The sequence below is a fragment of the Etheostoma cragini genome, chromosome 6, assembly GCF_013103735.1.
Source record: "Etheostoma cragini isolate CJK2018 chromosome 6, CSU_Ecrag_1.0, whole genome shotgun sequence".
NCBI lineage: Eukaryota > Metazoa > Chordata > Actinopteri > Perciformes > Percidae > Etheostoma > Etheostoma cragini.
In genome coordinates, this window is record NC_048412.1 from 23,282,807 (window position 1) to 23,305,115 (window position 22,309).

The 22,309-nt window shown below is 39.2% G+C and overlaps 2 protein-coding genes across 3 annotated transcripts; one reads left to right on the plus strand and one right to left on the minus strand.

Annotated features, from left to right (window-relative positions):
- Window positions 1-671: 671 nt before the first annotated feature.
- LOC117946766 (lysosomal thioesterase PPT2-A-like) lies at window positions 672-7,509 on the minus strand. The gene is made up of 8 exons (XM_034875133.1): window positions 7,131-7,509; window positions 6,060-6,213; window positions 4,127-4,222; window positions 3,864-3,971; window positions 3,657-3,740; window positions 3,481-3,565; window positions 1,405-1,459; window positions 672-1,262 (listed from the first exon to the last, which is right to left on the minus strand). Exons 1-8 carry the CDS (start codon window positions 7,299-7,301, stop codon window positions 1,119-1,121), a joined length of 897 nt encoding a protein of 298 aa, XP_034731024.1. The 5' UTR covers window positions 7,302-7,509; the 3' UTR covers window positions 672-1,118.
- Window positions 7,510-8,271: 762 nt separating this feature from the next.
- Window positions 8,272-22,219, plus strand: dhx16 (DEAH (Asp-Glu-Ala-His) box polypeptide 16). 2 transcript variants are annotated; one of them, XM_034874724.1, is made up of 21 exons: window positions 8,272-8,574; window positions 8,921-9,143; window positions 9,284-9,522; window positions 9,737-9,914; window positions 10,011-10,067; window positions 10,656-10,910; window positions 11,020-11,253; window positions 12,193-12,384; window positions 12,559-12,669; window positions 12,899-13,014; window positions 13,447-13,657; window positions 13,957-14,055; window positions 14,931-15,083; window positions 15,463-15,603; window positions 15,828-15,990; window positions 16,093-16,211; window positions 17,306-17,373; window positions 18,009-18,171; window positions 18,786-18,947; window positions 20,988-21,161; window positions 21,483-22,219. In XM_034874724.1, the coding sequence occupies exons 2-21, from the start codon at window positions 8,946-8,948 to the stop codon at window positions 21,609-21,611; spliced, it is 3,162 nt and encodes a 1,053-aa protein (XP_034730615.1). In that variant the 5' UTR covers window positions 8,272-8,574; window positions 8,921-8,945; the 3' UTR covers window positions 21,612-22,219. The 2 variants fall into 2 exon arrangements, with proteins under 2 accessions (XP_034730615.1, XP_034730614.1); XM_034874723.1 differs by having other exon boundaries at window positions 8,272-8,573; window positions 8,941-9,143.
- Window positions 22,220-22,309: the final 90 nt, after the last annotated feature.

Genomic DNA, 22,309 nt, shown 5'->3' on the forward strand with positions numbered 1-22,309 from the left:
TCAATTGGTTTAATTGATTGATCACAACCCCAACATGCTGCTTTTATCCAATCATGTGTAAAGGGCGAAAGTATCAACATTTACTGTCAGAGCCTAAAGAGGACACGCAGCATAATCTCTCAACAATGAAACAGGGTAATTATTAAATGAAAGTGCTCGAAGATATCTAAAACAATCACTAAAAATGACTTACTATATATCATTTCAAATGTTCAGTTTTTATTGAGTACTTATTTGTCTCTGTGTAGACTACATTGCAAGGCTGTGCTTTGTTCCACGGTTGTATTTATATTTAAATGTGCTTCTTTTTGTGTTATTGTACTTAAATGAAGAAGCAGCATCCTTAAAACATATATCCACAGTTTTTTAAGTTTTTTTAACAACACCTCTGCGATGTGATTTAATAAAAAATGCGAAGGGAATTATGTAGGCTACTGGACTACAACACAATGAGGAGGTTTTTATTCTTGCGGGGCAACATGATTGTTTGTTAGTTATGGAGTGTGATTGTTACAACCTAACAACACATTTCCCAGAATTGTATAACATCATTTGGCGAGATAGCTTCAGGAACAACTTAATTTTTTTAATGGTAAAGGTGAAAATTAGATTTTATGTTTTATGGTTTTAAAAACTCAATAAAAAATAAATAAATAGACTGATGATTGAGGTTAGTTCATACAAAATACTTTAATACAGAAGAATATCTCACATTTTTTGAAAAGATCAACTAAAATCAAGTTACATTAGGCAGAAACATAAGCACTCTCCAGCATGCCTGTAAGTTTCACCCTAAAGACATAACAGATCAGTTTTCATTGAATTCATCCTTGACAAGACACCATCAACCATAAATCATCATAAACTACCACCAGATGGCAGCAGATGATTGACCATTACACTGTAGATGAATAAGGTCATTACTAATGGTTTACCACAATGCGTGGCTCACTGCAGGCTGTTACCCACAATATTTTGGACCATTCAAGGATGTTTCTACTGAGGGAATTTTAAAGCATTAAAAATTTCAAGACCATATTTTTCTGTCTATAGAAGCCAAAAAAGTTCAGAAGTGAAACAAGAGCAAGCATTTGTGAATTCTATTTGTGTATACGTATTCATGTGAGCCACTTCTCTATGCAGGTCATGAACACTGTGTAGTTTGAGTGCCATTGAATGTGCTTCACTCCAGAGTGAATGCACACTGACACGTCGCCTCGAGCGTCCAGCGTCTTCAGCCCAAACGTGTCGTTCTTGTAAGACTTTCAAAAGGAGAGAAGAAGAGGACGGGTTATTCAAAAATGTCTACCGTTTCACAGAGAACCTAAAATAAATATGTATATGGGTAACTTTCCAGACACAATGGTGTGTGTATATACTATATATATTAGTTTTGCAACTTACCTCCTGGTTTCTCATTTCTACAATGTTTTCGTCGCTGTCATAGAATCCAAAGTGGCTGTTTTTAGAAAAAGAGGAAACGGTCAGTTCAGGTAAAGAGGTCTTGAAACCTCTGCTGCAGTTTTGACCAGAAACAGTTCACTCAACACACATTTTGGAGATGTTAGAATAATTTCATTATTAAGAATGAACAGAAACCACTAAAGTTGTAATAAAGTTTGTTTACTTGCAAGTAGAATCAGTTTACAGCACTCTCAGACTGAGTACAGAAAGTGATTAACGAATAAGCTTTCTATAACAGCTTTTGTTAATACAACGTAGAATGAGATAAGTCTCTATAGTCACAATAAAGAGTCAATGCCAGTTTATCTCAATCAAAGAGCGCCTGTTCTTCTCTCAGCATCACACCATGCTCCAGACAAGGACAATACAGTGGCTCCCAGATACCAGATGATGACAGTAGTAATAGTGTTTTATGTTGTTGTAATGCAAATGGTTTTAATACTAATCAGAGAAAAAATGTGTATCGTAATTTTTCTAACAGGAGACTAAATACTTAATTGTCTGGAACCTCAGTATCAATCTAAGCCAAGGGTGTCATTTCCACTGGGAATGACTTTTCAAAAATCTTCTCTCTGTCCTCCTCACTTTTAAGGTTTCAGTCTAATGTAATCACTGAGATGTCTCTAAAAAGTTCCTTTAGACTGTCAAGCTGCTAAAATCCAGAATGGAGATATTGGTAAGAGTGTGTTCATCTACGCTTTTAGGTTTTACTGTAGGCTTTTACAATTTAAGGTTGTACCTGACTGAGAGGTAGACCTGCAGGCAGACTTAGTTGTTAAAATACTTCAAACTTCAAATGTATTGTGTGTCATTCATAGTCAGTGTTCTCTTTAAAGCTATTGACCATTAATCAAATATTAGGCCGTAAAGGACAGAAGCACATAAATAAGTACCTATAATATAGGTTTTAGGTCTCTATTAACAAAAACCCTTAAGTGGCGTTAGTATATTTGAATTTCTTCTTTTTTATTAGGCTACTATTAATTTGGAAGCCCCATATATATGCCATTGTAATATGTTATTTGCAACAAATATACTGTATATAAACTCATTCAAATGTTTTTGAATTTATTTAGTGAAGGACCTCTGACTTCATGGGGATTGTGCATGTGTATGGATTATTCAAAAGCCCTTTTTAATTCAAGAAAGTTTTCACATGATCAATTAAAGAAATAAATTTTTTTTTAATTATTTAGAAATGCTCAGGTTGTCTTATTCCTTCTGTTTGGCTGTTTATTAATAAGGGAAGTAAATTCAGAGCAAATCATATACCTAGAAATCAGTTGGTTATAAAGGGGATATAGGGCTAATGAATCCTCCGGAGCACGAGTATATTATTGTTGTTGTAAGAGAAAGAAGGCTGTTATACACTACCGCTCAAAAGTTTGGGGTCATTTAGAAATTTCCATTGCACTCAGAATACACTGCGTTGTAAACAGAATACCAGCTGAGTTTCGAGGCGTTGTTTTTTTAAGCAGGGCAGCAGTTTTCAGATTACATTATGTACTTACAGTACATAATTGCAAAAGGGTTCTCCAATGTTTTCTCAGTTTTTAAAAATTATATCAGATTAGCAAACAGAATGTGCCTTTGGAACATTGGATGAATGGTTGCTGATCACTGGCAATGTAGATATTGCGTTAAAGATCAGCCACCCACTCAGATCAGCTGGTATCCTGTCTATAATGGAATTGTATGGGAATTGGTAAGTGACCCCCAAACTATTGACCTGTAGTGTCCATTCACCACTAATTAATTAGACATATTTATTTATCACAGACACATTGAGTTGTAGCCACTCAATCACAAGGTTCGCGGTTCAATCCCAGGCTCCTCCGGCCACATGTCAAAGTGTCCCTGAGGAAGACACTGAACCCTAAGGTGCTCCCCGGATGATGTATGCATAGCTGTCCACTGCTTCTACTACTTACAATTGGTAAAATGCAGCAATTCAATCTTGCTACATTGTACTTTGAGTATGCGACAAAGTAAGAAAGTATAAAACTTTGATGAAACCTGGACTGCCACGGTGTGATGACGCCATCATCTGGTCCTCCAATCAGCACAAGCTTTTTGATATTCAGGAAGTTTTCTCTCCATGCTGAGGAGGTGAAACAGGGAAATGCATGACTTTCTTTTTACCGCACATCCACAGACATATAGCACATAATAACAGTAATGCATTCCACTACCTTTCATGTCGTTGTGAGGTCTGTCACCATTAAGCATAGCCAGAAAGTCGTTACCCTCTAGGTAGCGGGGACGATGGTGAGGGTCTGTGGAGAAAAGATAAATAAATATCCATTGTACCCTAGTTTCTTTTCAAGTAGTGATGTAATAGGCTACCACATACAAGTAAAAGGTAAATATTTTCTGATATTCAAATCATATTTCCTCACCGTTCCAGTAGTTGCAAATAGAGACTTTCTGTCCCACTCTGTTGTAGCAAAAATGAAACACTATCTTTTTTGTGCAGTCAGGAAATACCCTCCTCAGGTATTCTGTGTCTGTGGAGAAATCCAGTATTGTGAAATTTAGGATCTATTACATAATTTCTGAAGTATTGGTAAATTAACTGGGACTCCATGAATGTCATGATTCGCTGGAGGACAAGGATTACACTGTACAGATATGCTTAAAACATAAAATGAAGCTCCTTGACCTCCATACTGCCCGGCCTGTGGTGATGACAGCGAAACAAAGGTGTGCACGTTGTGGTCTGGAGCCATGGAGAGAAGAGCTCGACAAATTAGACCACCTTAGAAAGAATAGGAGAAGACACAATTTCAAGAGAGTTCCGACAAACCAGTAGGCTACATGAGATCTGGTGCAGGGGTCCTTAAGTGTTTTAATCCCTCTGGAGAGATACATCTTGTATGTTAAGAGTGGATAAAATATGACAAGTGGGTGCCCGCAAATGCATTTGTTACACCAAATTAAACAGGTTATAGCGAAACTGTGCGTTGTTTTCCTTCTTTTCCTTAGCAGCGGTGAGGCTGTACTTAGGAACAGCGTGGCTTTTAGCTAGATGCTAACAGACGCTAGAATTCTCATAATGAAAATGCTAATATGTTTATCATGTAGATCTTTTGTCTGTTCTGACTTTGATAGGATGCAAAAAATAATTAGTGTAATGTAGTGCTAATTTCTGTAAATGTATATCTGGGGCTGATTTTTGGTCTTAGATAATTGGATACACTCAGAGACTTTTTGATGTTGTTTAGATGAAAAGTTAAGTGGTGAGTAGTCTACATCGACAACATTTCATTTTCGGGATTGTTCAGGTGCCGCCGGATATTCCACCGGATGTCCCTAATTATCCGAGATACATGCATTTAATACCTGTTGTGTTGTGCCAATGTGTCTAATGAATGTTGAGATAGGCTTTTTCACAGGATAAGGGAAAACTTTGATCAGATGGTGGCGCAGTCAGATACATCCGCTGAGAACTCTGAATGTCCACACAATTTACAGAAATGGCAATCTCCTGTTTGTTAAAAGAAGTGCTTTTCTTGACAAAACGTATTTGTTTTAGGTATAGGATTATTCTGTAAAAAGGAGATTTGAATACATAAACTGCACAAATGCAGGAACTGTGATCCACTTGGGTACAAAATGCCACTTTCATTATGCAAGAAATGTGGAAATGAAACTTGAATACCTGCAAAAATAAATACTGTTCGTCAACTTTAATGTGTATGTAAAGCAATTGTATCTACTGTACTGCTGTGTGTGTGTGTGTGTGTGTGTGTGTGTGTGTGTGTGTGTGTGTGTGTGTGTGTGTGTGTGTGTGTGTGTAGTATCTTTGCTTATGATTGTCAGTTGTCAGTTAATCAGGTACACCAATCTTAATCTAATGCAATCAAATTCAACAGTGCTGCAGTAACTTCTCCCTTCATGAAGGTTGTAATGTTCAGTTTTTTTAAATCTCTTTTAGAGAGATGACGTAACTCAACTACATTTTGGAAAATGTTTGTGATGCTTTTGAACTGTATTGCATTATACAAAGAGGTGTTTATATTATTTTGTCTACCTCATAATGAGCGTAGACAAATCCATCGAGAGCAATCGGGGGTCAGTATTACACTCAAGGACACTTAAGATCAGACCACGAACTCTGCAATCAGTGGACGATCTGCTCTACCTGCTCAGCAACAGCCGCAGATTTACAATTGTTTCATGTATTTTTACTTAACGGTAAATTAAAAAAGGTTTTAAACACAATCTAATTGGGGTGAAACTAGAAATGCATGCCACACTCACATTCCTAATTTTTTGAAGGAATTCAAACTTAGTCTTCAGACCCAACCATTGCTGACTCAGATGGCACGGCTCCCTCTGTAGTCACTAAAAGCTTTATACAACTTCCATTTCATTTTATCTTAGTCCTTATGAGCCCATTTTTCTCTTCCAATGTTTTCTGTCTTTTACTGGCAGGCTACTTTAAGTTGGATGCTTCCACCCATCATTAGTGTTTACTTTTACTTTTACTGCTGCTGCATCCCAAATAATAGATCATCAATAGATAAAAGCTCACAGTTTATGTTAAAGAATGACAGTGGTGTGTGTATACAGTGTCGTGAGTGGGAGTGGACCTTGTGAGAAGCACACAAGATGGACGCCATCAGTAGCAATTTGCACAATGGAGTTGAAGGCTTTCCTGAAGTCTTGGACCTGCTTCCACATCGGCTCCAGACTGGCCAGGTTATCATACAAGTCAATCACTGTCACCTCAGTGCCTGGATGCACCTGTGAATAAAAGAAAAAAGGAAAAGAGTAAAAGACACACAGTAATCACTGATTAAATCAACTATCAGCCTGATTACAGATAATGTTATCAACCAACTCCGTTGATCTGGGCTCTTATAAAAAGACGTTGTTACAAAACAAAGCTGATCTTGAGGAATAGAAAAATGACAGGGGAACAGAAACACTTACCTTAAAAGTGCTTAATGATTTTCACTTCACTTGAAATCTGACTGCTTTTTAAAATAATCTGTAATGTACCTACTGTATATAGAGTCCAAAATTAGTTTGATTAATTTCTAGGATATAAGTGGGAGGTTTGACTGCTCACAAAGTTGAAATCATCAAGTTTCACTTGGGAGTAAGTATGAGAGGAATGTAATATGGAAAAGCAGGTTCATAAAGAGTTTCTTATATCAAAATGCATAAACAGGTGTACCCAAAATTACATTGTTCCATGCCAAATTATACAGCTTTTAGGTACTTTGCTTCAATTTACACTACTTTATACTTTTACACTTGAACTTTAGTCACTAGTTACTTTGAAGATTGAGATTGTTAATACACATTATAATCAACTAATAAATGATGATGTATGATTATAAATTACTGTAAGATGCCAAGTAACCAGTGGAAGTCAGCCCGACCTTTACTAGCTGAAGAATTAAAGTGATGTGTACACATTAATACATGTGCAGGTTACATGATTCTGAAATGAGCCATTCTGCAAATTTTGTATTTTTACTTTGATAAATCATTTTGAATGCAGGTGGCAATATTACTTTCACTGTAGTAAAATATCTGAGCTTCTTCCACCACTGATTTTCTATGAAAAAATACTTCACAGAAGTCTCTCCCAAAGTAAACACCAACAACAACATGTTACTTATTTGCACATGTTCGCTTTTGAGATCGCCTACCTTGTTTATGTGAAAAGCCATCGTGTTGAACTGTTTTGGTCCATCCAAAATGCCATGAACGATGATGACAGGCTTGTACCCGTAAATGCAAACCCTTGTCAGCAGAAGCAGCAGCAGCTGCAGCTGCAGAATAAGACCCGGGGATTCTCGGATGATCTGCAGAGTCTTCATCTCTCCACCCGGTCACAGGTCAACTCTCTGGCCGAGCAGACTGGAGGTTCGAGAGCAGGGACCCCAGATAGACTTTTGCTCCGAGATGATTAGGTCTGAAAATACTTGATGAGTAATTATTTATCTCTCTGAACTTTTGTTTGAAGACTTTGAAGGCATGTGCGCGCTTCCTTCCTCATCACTCCTGTAACAGCGAGGGGTTTTCATGGTGTTTGAGATCACATCCGTTTTCGATGTTCAGTTGTACGTAGAGGGCTGATGACTCCAATGTATTTAATTACAGTGGTGGGAAGTAACTTTGTAAATTTACTCAATTATTCTTCAATTTTGAGGTACTTATTTTAGCGTTTGCTACTTTATAATTTCACTCCACTGCATGTCAGAGGCAAATGTTTTACTTTTTACTTGAACACTTTAGTTACCAATTTGCAGATTCATATGATAAAAATAGCCTAATCAACAAACAGATGAGTATGTATTGGTATAGATGAGCTCAGACTTTATTGATCCCCGGAAGGAAACTGACAAGCTTAAAATTAGCTCCACTTTTATCAGCTGCAACATTAAAGTGATGCACACATTACTGCGTCAATACTTAAAATACAATATAGGCCGATATTATTCTGAAATGATCCATTCTGCGGAATAAGTATGCTAATTTTATATTTGGTACTTTAAGTAGCCTTTACATGTTATGCTTATGTATTTTCGAGTATGAACTATAGTTATATTTAGCCTACTTTTAAGTAAAATATTTTAGTATTTGTCCACCACTGCTGTTTATGTTGTGTGGAAATATGCAAATTAAATAATTAATGTATTAATTTTAAAAAAATCTTTTGCATTCCTTTATGACGGTGAGAAATACAAAATTGAGTGGCATACAACACCACTGTTGTTGTTTCCCAGATGGCCGCATGGTGGCAGTAAGCGCTGCAGCCTCTGATACATCTTTGTTCTTCTTTGGTAAATATTACACAATGTGTTTCCGCTTCCGCTCTCAGCGTGCATTAAGCTAAGTTAGCATACATGTTTTGATTATTTTAGTTATGTGGGGTTTTGTTTGTAGAAAAAAACAAACCCACAAATGAATAATTTTACATGGCTACGGAAGACTGTAAATATCCATTAAGCGTCCTTACCGGGAACTCGTGAGCGACAACTAGCTAAACAACACCTTGTAACGTTCGCTAGCTAGAGTTAGCTAGCTTGCTCGCAGCCTGCAGCTACTTCTGCCATAACAACAACGTTGTTTTAGCTTTTTGAAAAGCGGTAAGTGAAGTTGTTCAGCCACTTTTGGTTTTCAAAAAAGTGTAATAAGTTAGCCCTTTTCAATCAAAAAATAAGACTTAAAATGGACCAATTTCTAAATCATTGTAAAAGGTAGCAAAACTCAATATAAATGAGTCGAAGTGATGGTCTAAGATGTAAATAGCTTTTGAACGTGATTCTTTAATTTAATTTAATTTATTAATTTTAAATACTTTACCTTGCTGGGTTGTTAATTTTGGACTAAGGTCTTGCACTGAGATACTGATAAATGAAAACACCTTTAGATATTTGGTATTAGCCAGAAGTTTCTCTAACAACCCGGCTTACATCTACACCTGCAGGGCATTGTGCGGTGCTCCCAGCCTAGGCACCATGGCTAATCTAGAGCAGTGGGTGAATGACCGTCTCCATGACATCCTCGGGTTGAGTGACAGATATGTGTCTCAATTCATGATCGGCACTGCACGGAAAGCGTCGAGTCCTCAAGACTTTGTGACTCGCCTCGAGCAGACGGGCACGATTGACATCGAACCGAGTGTGGTTGCCTTTGCGCAGGAGCTCTTTGACAAGGTGAATTCAGTCGTGCTACCTTGTGTGGACTAAACATGAACTTCACATGAATTCAACAGTACAGTAGTTGCTTGCATTTTAAGTATGGGAGATTTTGGTGTATGAAACCTCTGACAATCTTTTACCTCTGCATGTCATAGATTCCCCGCAAACAGGTTGTTGAGAAACCAGCCCGTGCGATGGAACGGGAAGCCATTGAAATGGACAGGAAGAATCGCACGTACACATTACTGGAGGACAGTGACAGTGATGGAGACGCTGTGATAGAGAAGCAGAAGGGGAAAAAGAAAAGCAAGGACAAAGATAGAGGAAACAGGAGGAAGCACATCAGGCAGAAGAAAGAGAGTGAGTCGTCAAGTGAGGATGAAGCATCTAAAAGGTAATCCAGATATTTGTGTTGATTTTATTATGCTCGTTTGGTTTTTCTTTAAAAAAATTTTTGTTTCATATCATTTTATGGAATAGCATGTGCTTGTGCATAGTGGTAGTAGTAGAACAGGAAAAGCTGTCTCGTAGCATTAACTGAAAACAGAGCTTTTTAGAGCTTAATGATTTCTAGAGCTTAATGATTAATATTTAGTTTCTAATGTCAGGGCCAGTTCAGGCCTAGGGGACCACAAGTCTCTCAATAAGGAAGATGAAGAGGAAGAGTGGGAGAAGGAAGAGCGAGAGCGACAGCATGACATTGAAGAGAGAGATGCGTTTGCTGAGCGAGTGAAACAGAAAGACAAGGACAAGACCCGCAACATAACAGAGAGGACTGACAAAAAGGTGGGGGACAAAGGAAATCACAACACACATTTATTCAAAGATGATCCACTATGTCATGCTGGTAAATACCTTTGCCTTTTGTCTGTTATGCTCCAGGCTTATGAGGAAGCTCAGAAGAGGCTGAAGATGGCTGAAGATGATCAGAACAATATGGTATATATAGTTTGAGTGCCTGAATGCATGTTGTTTACATATATTGTATACATGAAGACTTCCTAAATACTGTGTCCCTGGGCGATAAACAAATTGTGTTTTGGTGGAATAGCGACCGTGATATGATATCTGAGTTTGATATCGGGAAATGACGGTGTAGACTTTAACAGATGATGAGTCCGAAGATTTCAGATCATTTGCAGTGAACATACTTTCTTGACGAAGAGAGCTGCCTTTTGTACACACTCAAATGTCTATACAAGAATGACTACTGAACATCAGAATAACTGCGTTTTTATATTCTTCTTGTCCTCACACATGTCACTCTGTGTATTTCTGTGGGACATTTAACTTCAAACTATTCCTTATTTGTAAGACACTTCTAATAGTTTGACACATTCCAATATATTCCTGCAAGCTTGTGTCACCTCCAAGCTGCCCCTGGCATGGAAGCTCTTGAGAATATTTTTAGATACATTTGAACATCTGCATGCATAAATACCAACCTATCAGACAGTAAATTCAGTTGCCAGAATTCTAACGGGAACTCAAGTTCCTGATTCATCATCCTCCTCTGTCCTCCTCTAGTTGCCAGAGTTGAGGAAGCGCTCTCGCTGGGATTATCTAAAGAAGAGAGAGGCAGAGAAGCTGGAGGACCTGGAGGCAGAGATCAAAGACGATGAGTACCTTTTCCATACAGATGAGCTGACTGAGAGGGAGAGAAAGGAGTTGGAATACAAACGCACTCTTCGTGACCTGGCTAAAGATTACAAAAAAGCTGGTGCCAAGGAACAGGAAGAGAGGAAGAACAGATACTATATGCCAGAAGAGAAGAGAACCAAGGTAGGAACGAGTGATGTCACATACCAACACTGTGCAGGAACAGTCACCTACTAACGTGTGCATTGGTTCAGTTGTCACTTTTTCCATCCGTCCCTCTCTCCGTGACCAGGAGATGCCGCAGAGGGACCTGGAGCTGGAGGAAACTCCCATGGAGCTGGGAGGAGAGCAAGGCCGCTGGGAGGAGGAGAGGCTGAAGACAGCCTCCCTCAGCTTTGGCGCCAAGAGGGAGCGAGAGCAAGGGATGAGGCAAGAGCAGGAGAAGTACCAGCTGATCCTAGAGGAGGAAGAGATGATCGACTTTGTCAGCAGTGCCATAACCATGAAGGGAACTCGGACGGAAGAGGTGGGTTGTTTTGGTACTTTCTACTTCTTTATTATTATTTATGTATCAAATGTCATTTCAGTTTCCCAGTGATGAAAACACTTGGGCAATTTTTTTGTCTTGTTCTTCTTGCCACATTTATCAGTCTGCAGTTGAACAGTATCTGTCGTTCAAAATGGAAACGCAGTTTTCTTTGGAGATCCTGAATCTACCTGCTATTGGAAATAAAGGTCTTGGGACGTACAACTGCTAAAAAATGTTTTAAAAAGTTGTATAAAGCCTTTTGTGGAAGGGAGCTGCGAAAATTCGCAAAGTCTAATAAGTGGAGTCAGCAAATAAGTGGGTCAGCGTTGGTTGTGGCTGAAGACTACAAGATTGAAAATGATGAAGTGGAGTTAGAAAGATGTTGGCTCTCTGTAGCCGGCTCCTCATCTCTGCTTGAGGATCTAGACTATCTTAGCTGCTACAAGCATAGCAGACCCCAATCTCTAAACAAACTGTCTACCGTGGAGTTGCATTGTGTGTAATGTAGGTGCCAGTTGGATTTCGCAGCATCAATTTTTATCATTTGTTTGTACTAAATTGGTGGAATACTCTTTTTTTTTCCAAGACTTTTCCCAGAAGTGTGTATTATTGCAGTGATGTACAGGAGCAAAGGCATCACCCTTACAACAATATTTTTGTGGCAATAATAGAAGGTGTACCTTTTGATGTGATTGAGGTTCAGTATGAAGATTTTTTTCAGCATTGAAAAAGATCCATATGACTGAGAGGGCAACTAGAAAAAGAAAGTATAGAAAAAGTATTATCCCTGCAACAGCCAGCATGTCCATATGTCTTGTCAACGTCTCCCGCAGCAAGGATAAAAACTCCTTCTTGCTTACTTATTGCATATTAATGTGAAAAGATAATGCCAGTGAACAGTAGAAATCCTTTTCCTCTGATTCTTGTTGTGTTCAGGAGCAACAGGTCCTGGCTCTGTCCCAGGCGGAGATGAAGAAACAGTCCATGCAGGAGGTCCGACGCAGTCTGCCCATCTTCCCCTACAGAGAAGACCTGCTAGCTGCCATCCACGAGCACCAGATCCTGGTCATTGAGGGGGAAACGGGCTCTGGAAAGACCACCCAGATCCCGCAGTACCTCCTGGAAGACGTGAGTGCAGAAGCTAATAATAATAGTATCATATACTTTCATATTAAACATGTTACTTATAGAACCGTGACCAGTACACATAACAAAAGTCCACTCAAAGGCAGCCAAATTTGCAGTAAGTCAGTGTGACTGCATAGTGAAGAGGATAATCAAAGTTTGAAAACTCTCCCTCAGGGCTACACCCAAGGAGGCATGAAGATCGGATGTACACAACCTCGCAGAGTGGCAGCCATGTCAGTGGCATCCAGAGTGGCACAGGAAATGAATGTCAAGCTTGGGAATGAGGTGAGTGGAACATAAAACATGCTGATCCCATTTCTTTTTTACACACTTTTATTCCTTCTAGTCAAGCAAAAGGATGAAAATTAAAATCTGTACATTAATGAATACTGTGTTACACTATAATCAATGTTTTTGTGTACTGCTTTTTATTTTCTAGCATTCTTTATTTATTCCAGAGTCTCATTGAGTGTCTTGAATCAGTCTTTCACATTAATTGTATTGCTTCATCCAGGTGGGTTATAGTATTCGTTTTGAGGACTGCACGTCAGAGAGAACAGTGCTTAAGTACATGACAGACGGCATGCTGCTCCGAGAGTTTCTCACCGAGCCCGACCTGGCCAGCTACAGGTAATGCAAAGAAGGGAATCCCTAACTGGTCCTCACCGGGTTGCTCTTCAACCTGTTCAGAAAATTAAGTTACTATGCTGTTAATTCACAGGCAAAATATTGCTTTTTTTATATTTTCATTTGGGCATTGCGGTTTGCAGACAGATATTCATTACAATTTTTGGTTTTCTACATTTTTGTGTTCCTGATCACTTTCCCCTTTCAATTTTGGTCAGGTGTCTTTGAATTATTGGCCACTATTTATTTTATTAACACTTACCTTTCACTGCCTGACATCCTAATTTCCTCAGGTCATTTGTTGGCCATAAAATTCCCACATTTCCTCTCTGCAGTTTTACATTTATTAATTAACATGTTCATGCACATTTATTGAACACCTGTAGGTATTAATGTATGTGCTCAATCTTCCCATCTCCCTCTCTCTTCCTCAAGTGTAATCATCATAGATGAAGCCCACGAGCGAACACTCCACACAGACATCCTCTTTGGTCTGATTAAAGACATCGCCAGATTCCGATCCGACCTGAAGGTGCTGGTGGCCAGCGCCACTCTGGATACTGAGCGCTTCTCCTGTTTCTTTGACGACGCACCAGTCTTTAGAATCCCTGGCAGGAGGTTCCCCGTTGATATATTCTACACTAAAGTAAGAACTTACAAAATATTTAAATACTGAATATAGTGCATATTCCGATTTTTTTTTTCAAAAGTTTTTTTCCCATAAACTAATGAACAATAAAGAAAAATAGGTTGTTGAGAGTAAAGACATCACCCTTGAGCCAGAGACAGGTATACAGCCTTTTGTGTGGGTCACCAACCCCATAAAAGTTTAAAGAGAAATGTTTAAAGTTTTGTAAAGGTAATCCGTCAGTGGGTCAAATAAGTCTAGACAACATCTGGTGCCAAAAATCAAACTGTCCTGTTAATGTATGTTGCATATTCAAGGCTCCAGAAGCCGACTACCTGGAAGCCTGCGTGGTGTCGGTGCTACAGATCCACGTCACCCAGTCTCCTGGAGACATTCTGGTCTTCCTCACTGGACAGGTATTGTTTCTATCGAGCATGGGATTCTTCAAGACCTTTGTTACAGGTTTGGACACAATTGTATTAGGAGATTAATCCTGGTGGTTTCCTTCACCTTATTTTGTTAGTAATATCTGCATATGTTCTGTCAACCTTGGATAAAATAATTTTCAGAAATACTTATTCACTTCACAATTTGTTCACAAACAGATAAGAATCCTTGTTTATCTCTTTATCACCTAAAAGAAGAAGTGGTTGTAACTTTAATGTTGCCAAAGAATGCTTTGACTCCTGTCCTGACCTGTTTGGTTTAGTTCAGATTGTTCAGGCTGATGTAAAAGTTGCCATCAAGACTGAACAGGAAAAGTGGTTACAAATAGAGGGGATTTCCACTCATGCCCTACTTTGTGTATTTAGTCCTCATTAAACGTATTTGTTCCTGCAATATTACGGTAAAACATCTCTTTATTTCCCTCTTTTCTACTTCTTTCCCTCATTTGTGATTCATAAAATGAGGGAAAGTCTCCTAATAGTGCTCATTATCAGTTATTTTGTCATGAGATCAGTTTTAGTAGAGTACAACACCTGCTGTCAATCTCTGAAATCCAAAATCTTTCCCCAGCCGGGTCTATGTAGCACCAAAAGTGTCCAATCAGTAGATCACCTGTCAGTCCATTAGACTTGTTTACAGCTCATGGTGGGTTTGTAAAACGCCAGAGTGAACATGAGCTTGGTCCGTCAAATTAACCACAGGTACCACTACAGGTATGAAAGCAACCTAAGTTATATTGTTTACTTGACCAGTATTCACAGAGTGATGTCTCTACAAAGAATACATAGTTCCTATTATGTATCTCTGTGTTGGTTGACTCTTAAAGCTCTTGTGTTTCTTGCAGGAGGAGATCGAAGCATGTTGCGAGCTGCTCCAGGATAGGTGCAGGCGACTTGGATCTAAGATAGCAGAGCTGCTGGTTCTTCCCATCTACGCCAACCTGCCATCAGACATGCAGGCGAAGATCTTCAACCCTACTCCACCTGGAGCCCGTAAGGTGAGACAATGTCTCATTCCTTTGCCGAATACTTGGGGAAGCTGTTATTGTTTTTTTATACAATTGCCCTGGATTTATTAGGTCACTGTAGGATTACTATTTCATCTTGGCAGACACAAATGAAGACAATAGCTCTCTATCTGTTGAATATATCAGTTGTGTAAAACCTAGATCAAATGTCCATGTTTTTATTCACCAACAGAGGCTGCTATCCTACAATGAGATTTGTTATAAAGACATGTCCTAGTTTTTTCAGTTTGGCAGATTGTTTTGATGTTTTATCACACCTTTGTTCCCTTGGTTTAAAACCTGTATTAAATATTCCTTCTACTTTGTGTGAGCTGTGTTTACTTACTTTATCTCTCCCAATCAACCCCAGGTGGTGGTCGCTACCAATATAGCAGAAACCTCGCTGACCATAGATGGCATCATCTACGTCATTGACCCAGGCTTCTGCAAACAAAAGAGTTACAACGCTCGCACCGGCATGGAGTCTCTCATTGTCACTCCGTGTTCCCGGGTAGCTACTCACTGTTTTTATTAGAGTTTAACAAGCAGGAAGTCTATGTTAAAGTGAAGGTGTAGTCTAGTGACACACATTAAAAAAATTCACCCACTCAAGCTACATGCTGAGATATTGTTTAAAGGCTAATTTACAAGCGTTTTATGTCTGCATTGTTCTCTGTATTATTGGTTATTTACCATTTTGCCAACTCCTGCTGTGTTTTTCTGTTATGCTCTCAGGCTTCAGCCAACCAAAGAGCAGGCCGTGCAGGCAGAGTGGCTGCTGGGAAATGTTTCAGGCTTTACACAGCCTGGGCCTTTAAACATGAGATGGAAGAATCGACTGTGCCCGAGATTCAGAGGACCAACTTGGGAAATGTAGTCCTGCTGCTGAAGAGTCTAGGTGAGGGGCCGTAGCGCTCTTGGATGGAATACAATGACAAATAAAATGATGGTGGGGTGTTATTTGATGGCTGTGCAATAAGCTAATCCTTTTTGCTCATAGGTATCAATGACCTCATTCACTTTGACTTCATGGACCCACCTCCACATGAGACTCTGGTCTTAGCGCTGGAGCAGCTCTACGCTCTGGGAGCACTCAACCACCTGGGAGAGCTCACCAAGGTACAAACGCAGGGCCTGTGTTTATAAAAGTTCCAATTACACTTATTAGCAGCTATATGAATATTTATATAATAACAATGTTTCAGATGGCAATGTGAACGTTTTTTTTTATTATTATAGAGTACTTAATTAAAACTAAATTAAAACTAGGTAGCCAGATAGATAAGCCAGTTTGTGATTGGTTCCTGCAAAATTATGACCTGAAGCAGGAGGGGGGAAATCAAAATCACAGGTAGAGTGGGCGGGGTATACCCAGTTTGAAAAGAAAATCGAATAATATAAAAAAAAAGAAAAGAAAAAAAGGGGCACCGAACCATATGTTTGAGTCTGGGATGTCTAAATGACAGTAAGTCACAAAATGCTTTGTTTCTATTGTTATACTGACTATGACAAAAACACCTAAACATTTTTGGTTCACTCTCACTGCTCTCACAGCACTAAACAGACAGACAAAGGTAGCGACTAGCTGGCCTTCTTTTGGTGCAGATAAAGAGTAAGATATTTCTGTCAGCTGTTTTTTAGAAACATATGGAGCTAAACACTAAATCCATTTTTTGAGTTAGTAAATTACGTGTCTGTTTCAGTCATTTTATTATGATATCAGTTGATCTTGGACCCATTTTGTAGTTCTTTTTTTAATTTTTTTAATTTATTTTTTTATGTAACAACAGTTCAGTACATTTGTCTTCTCGACCCTCAAATTCATGCAGTTGCCCCAATTATTGCTCTATCAATAATCTAGAACATTTTTACATTCTTTTGATACATGTAATCCATGTCCATCGCCACTCTTGTCATCTGCATATTTGCATGTCAGACCGTACATAGCCGATACTGTTTCCTGGCCTCCAGCACTCGAGCCACTTCCTTGATAAAAAGTGCTGACACATGAGATGACTCACAACCTAAAGCTTTTATTTCCAATCTCGTCTTGTTAATCAGTGATAATCAAGGCTGTCAGTATTTTTTTCAGAGACTGTGGCTGACTGCATCATTGGGACCTACTGTTTTACAGGTTATTGTAATAAATAAAGATGAACTCTTTCATTGGTTAAACGTCTTTAAGTGTTTGCTCTTGTTTGTTGGTTGTTCAGCTGGGTCGCAGGATGGCTGAGCTACCCGTGGACCCCATGTTGAGCAAAATGATCCTGGCCTCCGAGCAGTAAGTCTCCAGTCTGATAACATTATAAGTCTCCAATACTGTGGTATAAGATGTATGAAATCAATTAGAGACATTAGTTGTCTTACACATCTCTTCCACACTTGTTATGGCGGTAACAAGTGAAGCGTTAAAAGTAATCTATTGTTGCTTTAAAAGGTGCTCTAAGCAATGTTGGGTGACGTTACTTCTTGTTAACTTTAAAAGTATTTTCAACAAAATGAGACTAGCTTGCCCCTCCCTCCACCTCATCCCGTCCCCTCCCCCTTCCTTCTTTGCTTCTGCGCACTTTTGACTGGTATACTTCCTATTTATACTGATATGGGCCGGTACATTGCTTTGGAAGAAGAAATGTGATTATTATTTTTTTGGGTACTGCCCCTTGTATTGTTAACTTTGTGACCTATTGTTACAATATATAAAAAGATACAAGTTCGCTGCTGGAGTGGGTTGCTGGAAATGGATGTGCCACATCTTAAATAGTTTTTTCAAAAAGAGACCTTGGCCTTTGAGAAATAAAACTTAGTGAATGCATGGTAGTTCAAGAAGGAAACGTTGTATAAGTAAGATGATATATATTGTTTTGCCTTGTCTCTGCATTTTTATATACTTTTATTTCTATTTTTGCCTCATTACAGGTACAAGTGTTCAGAGGAAGTGTTGACAATTGCGGCCATGCTGTCGGTGAACAACTCTATTTTTTACCGGCCCAAAGACAAGGTGGTGCATGCTGACAACGCCAGGATGAACTTTGTGGTGCCAGGAGGAGACCACCTGGTGCTGCTCAACGTGTACACACAGGTATAAACGAAGCTGGGTAACAGCAGTTGGAGTTGAAGATACCAATTTATTAGGCACAATTGTTTAGTCTATTGCAGTCCAAAAAAACTGTGTATAATGTGTAACTGTCAGAGAGGTTTTCTTTCAGCTGTACATACAGCTCTGAGGCCAACATTAGTGTTGGTGTCAATTGCTGTGGTCCTGTTATGAATTGCAACAGTGTTCATTATTTGTGTCTGACAGCTAAACCCTTTTTTTTAAGGTTATCTTACCTAATATGCAAATATTTGGTGTCTGCATGGTTGTTAGTGCATTGTTTTTAGACTAGTTTAGATGGCTCAATAGTAATCAATAACAGCAATTTTTCAATGACTCAAACTAAAACTGAGGCAGATGGGAAAGTCATTAGTTTTGCAGGTATTAGGTCTTAAAAGTATTGGAAAAATTTCAATTTCAAAGTTGATAGAGAAAAATACAAAGAACAACTTTTATCCTGTAGGAATATTTTTTTGCTCTTGCTATAAATCTCGCAAACCCTCCGATGTATTTTGGGAACAATTGTTTCAGTCTTGAGATATTCTTGACTACAACCCAGATGTTGTGCTAACTGCAGTCATGATGTATTTCTCGCCCAGTGGTTGGAGAGTGGTTACTCTACACAGTGGTGCTACGAGAACTTCATCCAGTTCCGCTCCATGAGAAGAGCCCGGGATGTCAGGGATCAGCTGGAGGGTCTGATGGATCGTATTGAGGTGGAGGTGGTCAGCTCCCAGGGAGACAGCTTACCCATTCGCAAGGTCAGTGATACTGAGAAAGTTCCTCAGTTTTACCACAGTTTCCTAAAAAAAATCAGGATCAACGTTAGTTCCTGATACTAATAAAGGGTGAACTTATACTCTGTTTGTGGCTCTGTGTGAACATTGCTATTAGTTTGGCATGTTACGTACATGCAGACAGAGTTGAGTTAAACTGAAACTGTCTTAGTGATAGGGTTGTAGCAACTAAGGTGAAAGCAGAAATAAAAGCAACACAGAGCAAACCTGTGGCACGCAAGAACCACTTAAAAATTCAAAAACATGGTGAAGATGATGCCTTTTCTAAGAAGACATTTGTTTCTTTATGCCTCCGCGCTGTGGTTAGCAATAGTCGGAAGCATTGAGTTTTGGGGTTGTCCAAGGAAAAGGGACACAGGTCGGAATCGGGTCCGTGGCCCCGGCGGCAACGACTGAGCCTCTGTACATGGGGTGCTCAATCAGGTGAGATACCCAGGCACCTCTGCCCACCCAGATTTATCCTGTCGGTCACAAGCTCGCTGCTCTTACCATTAGGGTTAGCTCCGCTAACTAGAATGTGGATTAAATTATGTAATTGTGCATCTTTCCAAATTGTTATCGGACCGAATGAATTAAATTCTCAGAGCAAAACGAGTCATTTTGCAGGGGTTGTGATGCTAAAAAAGGGGACCCACAGATTTACAGAGTTTAGTTTTGTCATCTGAATCAATAGGAAAAAGTAATTTAGGGCCCCCGGGAATCGTGTGACGGACACAGAAGTTGTAATGCCACTTTTTGGCTGCTGTGTCAAATAGGCTTCAAAGCCCAGCACATTTCCTGGGTGTCTGGTTTTTAGCTATAATTTAAGAATTCCTCCGCTAATTTTGTCAACATTCCATACAAATATCTCATTGGGTAAAGTAATGACGTAATGGATCCCGAAGGTCAACTTCACTTTGATATAATGTTCTGCAAAAACACTTTTCTGGATATTATTCAAGGCCAAGTCTCAGGAACAAAAGAGGGGACATTTGGTCAGATGCTGAATTGGTGACTCTAACCTTGAAACTGTGGTTATTGTTAAGATCTTCTGAGCTGCCGGGTTAAAAATGTGTGTGTGAAGCATTCACAATTCACCAAAAAATACCCTTGATACCCATTATTAATTCCTTCTATTCCTATGAGTCTGGACAGACATGGATGTAAACATGGATGTAGTAATTCGAGTTTGCTGTAGTTGACTCCACCTCAAGCTTAACACTGGCTGTGTTATAGCCTTCTCAAATCAGGCTCTGTGTGTGTGTTGAGAACGCTCCTCTAAACCACTTGAGATAAGAAAGGTTGTTTGTTTTATCCGTTGGGTTACACCTTTTTCCAACACATGCTGCTTTGCCTGTTTCACAAATCCTGCTGCCAAAAAGCCAAAACCAAATTCTATAGTTATTTTAAACTTCAATAAATACAACACATATAGAGACTTTGTAATTATTTAAATCTAAAGAAACTATCGCTTCAGAAAGTCTTGAGGTTATGTTTCACCCTTTTCTAAACAGTTGTATCCATAATGCGGATTTAGTATCATTGTCCTCGCCTAATTCAATTCAAAAATATAAAATGTTATTTATGTAGCGCTAAATCACAACAAGAGTTAACACATAAAGAGCAGGTCTAGACCGTACTCTGTGATGTCATAAGCCAGGGGGAAGTGACGTCTCCATGCTTACATATAAAATAAGGAAAGTCTATTAGTCGATTGAAATGCTTATTCTGTTTTGAGGCAAAATGACAGACAATCCTCCACCTGATGTGAAGATGAGAAAGTTCTTACTGCTGGATTCAACACTAAAACTAGTAATTTTTACGGAAGTCGAACGTTGTGGATATAGACTATGCTGTACCTAATAGACTAAACAAGCCAGTTACAGCATGTTTGCATTTATACATTGCTTTTTGATTGTTATGTATCTCAAAACTGACCTCTGCTTTATTACATATAAATTATGCATTTACAATCAGACTGTAGGAATCAGCTTTTGATAAACTCCTTTCTTGTCCCTCTGTCAGTCGGTGACGGCAGGATATTTCTATCACACGGCGCGACTGAGCAAAGGCGGCTACAAGACGGTGAAGCACCAGCAGACGGTCTACGTCCACCCCAACAGCTCTCTGTTCGAGGAGCAGCCCCGCTGGCTCATCTACCATGAGCTGGTCTTCACCACCAAGGAGTTCATGAGACAGGTCTGTTTGCTCAGGTTGTCATACTGAAATACTCATCTAAGACTCCCTCAAATATTTACAGTTGTAGTTTTAGTAAATGTAGTCTGTTTTCCAGAAGCGTATCTGCCAATGTGAAAGACAATCATTAAACACAGAAAAGGCTATTATTTAAATGATTATAACGTAGTCACGCTTTCCATTGATTTCCTTGTAAAGCCTCCACAGAATAAATGCTTGTAAGGAATGAGACAGCACATTCATGAGGAAGTGTGCTTGTTCCGTACAATATCTAACTGCTTTTATATCCACATATTTGTTATTCTCTCTCCCTCCTGCACGCAGGTTATTGAGATAGACAGCGGCTGGCTGCTTGAAGTTGCTCCTCACTACTACAAAAGCAAAGAACTGGAGGACAGCAGCAGCAAGAAGATGCCCCGCAAGCAAGGAAAAACAAAAGAGGAGCTGGGCTGAAGAAAAGGCACTTGCTCAGGGGACCAATGGTGGAAATAAAAAGTGCTGGGGCACACTCCCTTCCTCTCTCAGGGCAGGTTAAAAGTAGAAAAATGTCGTTGATTGTAACAAAATAAAGAGGTAAAGTGTGGAAAAGGCCGTTGCAGCTATATGGTTCTAACCTGTCTTCACGTGTTTGTTTTCTGCTGTAGCCTGATATGGCATTTTGGATCAAATTCAACTGCATAAACTAACCTGAACACAGACTCGAAAGACGGGACCTGTGAGAAGTGGGGGGAAAACTCACCAACAGGTATCTTGAACCAGCTGCTTTAGCTGCACCACAACAAGGAAACATTCATGCACTTGGATCTGAGTTTCCTGCATTACAAACATATATAACAGCAGTACTGACTCACTGGGTGGGTTCTTCAACTCCTTTAAAAAGACTGTTGCTTTGTTTTCTTGGTGCTTTTGAAACCACCATACTCTTTGTTGACTTTTTTTATTTTTTTATTTTTTTTATTGTGTATTTGTGAAAGAGGCACACAGTTAAAGTGGGCAAGTTACTGAAGAGCCTCTATGAAGCTGAAAAGACTAATTTCTACAGCAATAAAGTTTTAAAACCACTTGTTTTTGTCTTTTGGTTTGCAGCTAAGTAATTAGTCATCACATTATTATTCAACACAATATTTCTTTAGGCCCCTATCATCTTTTTG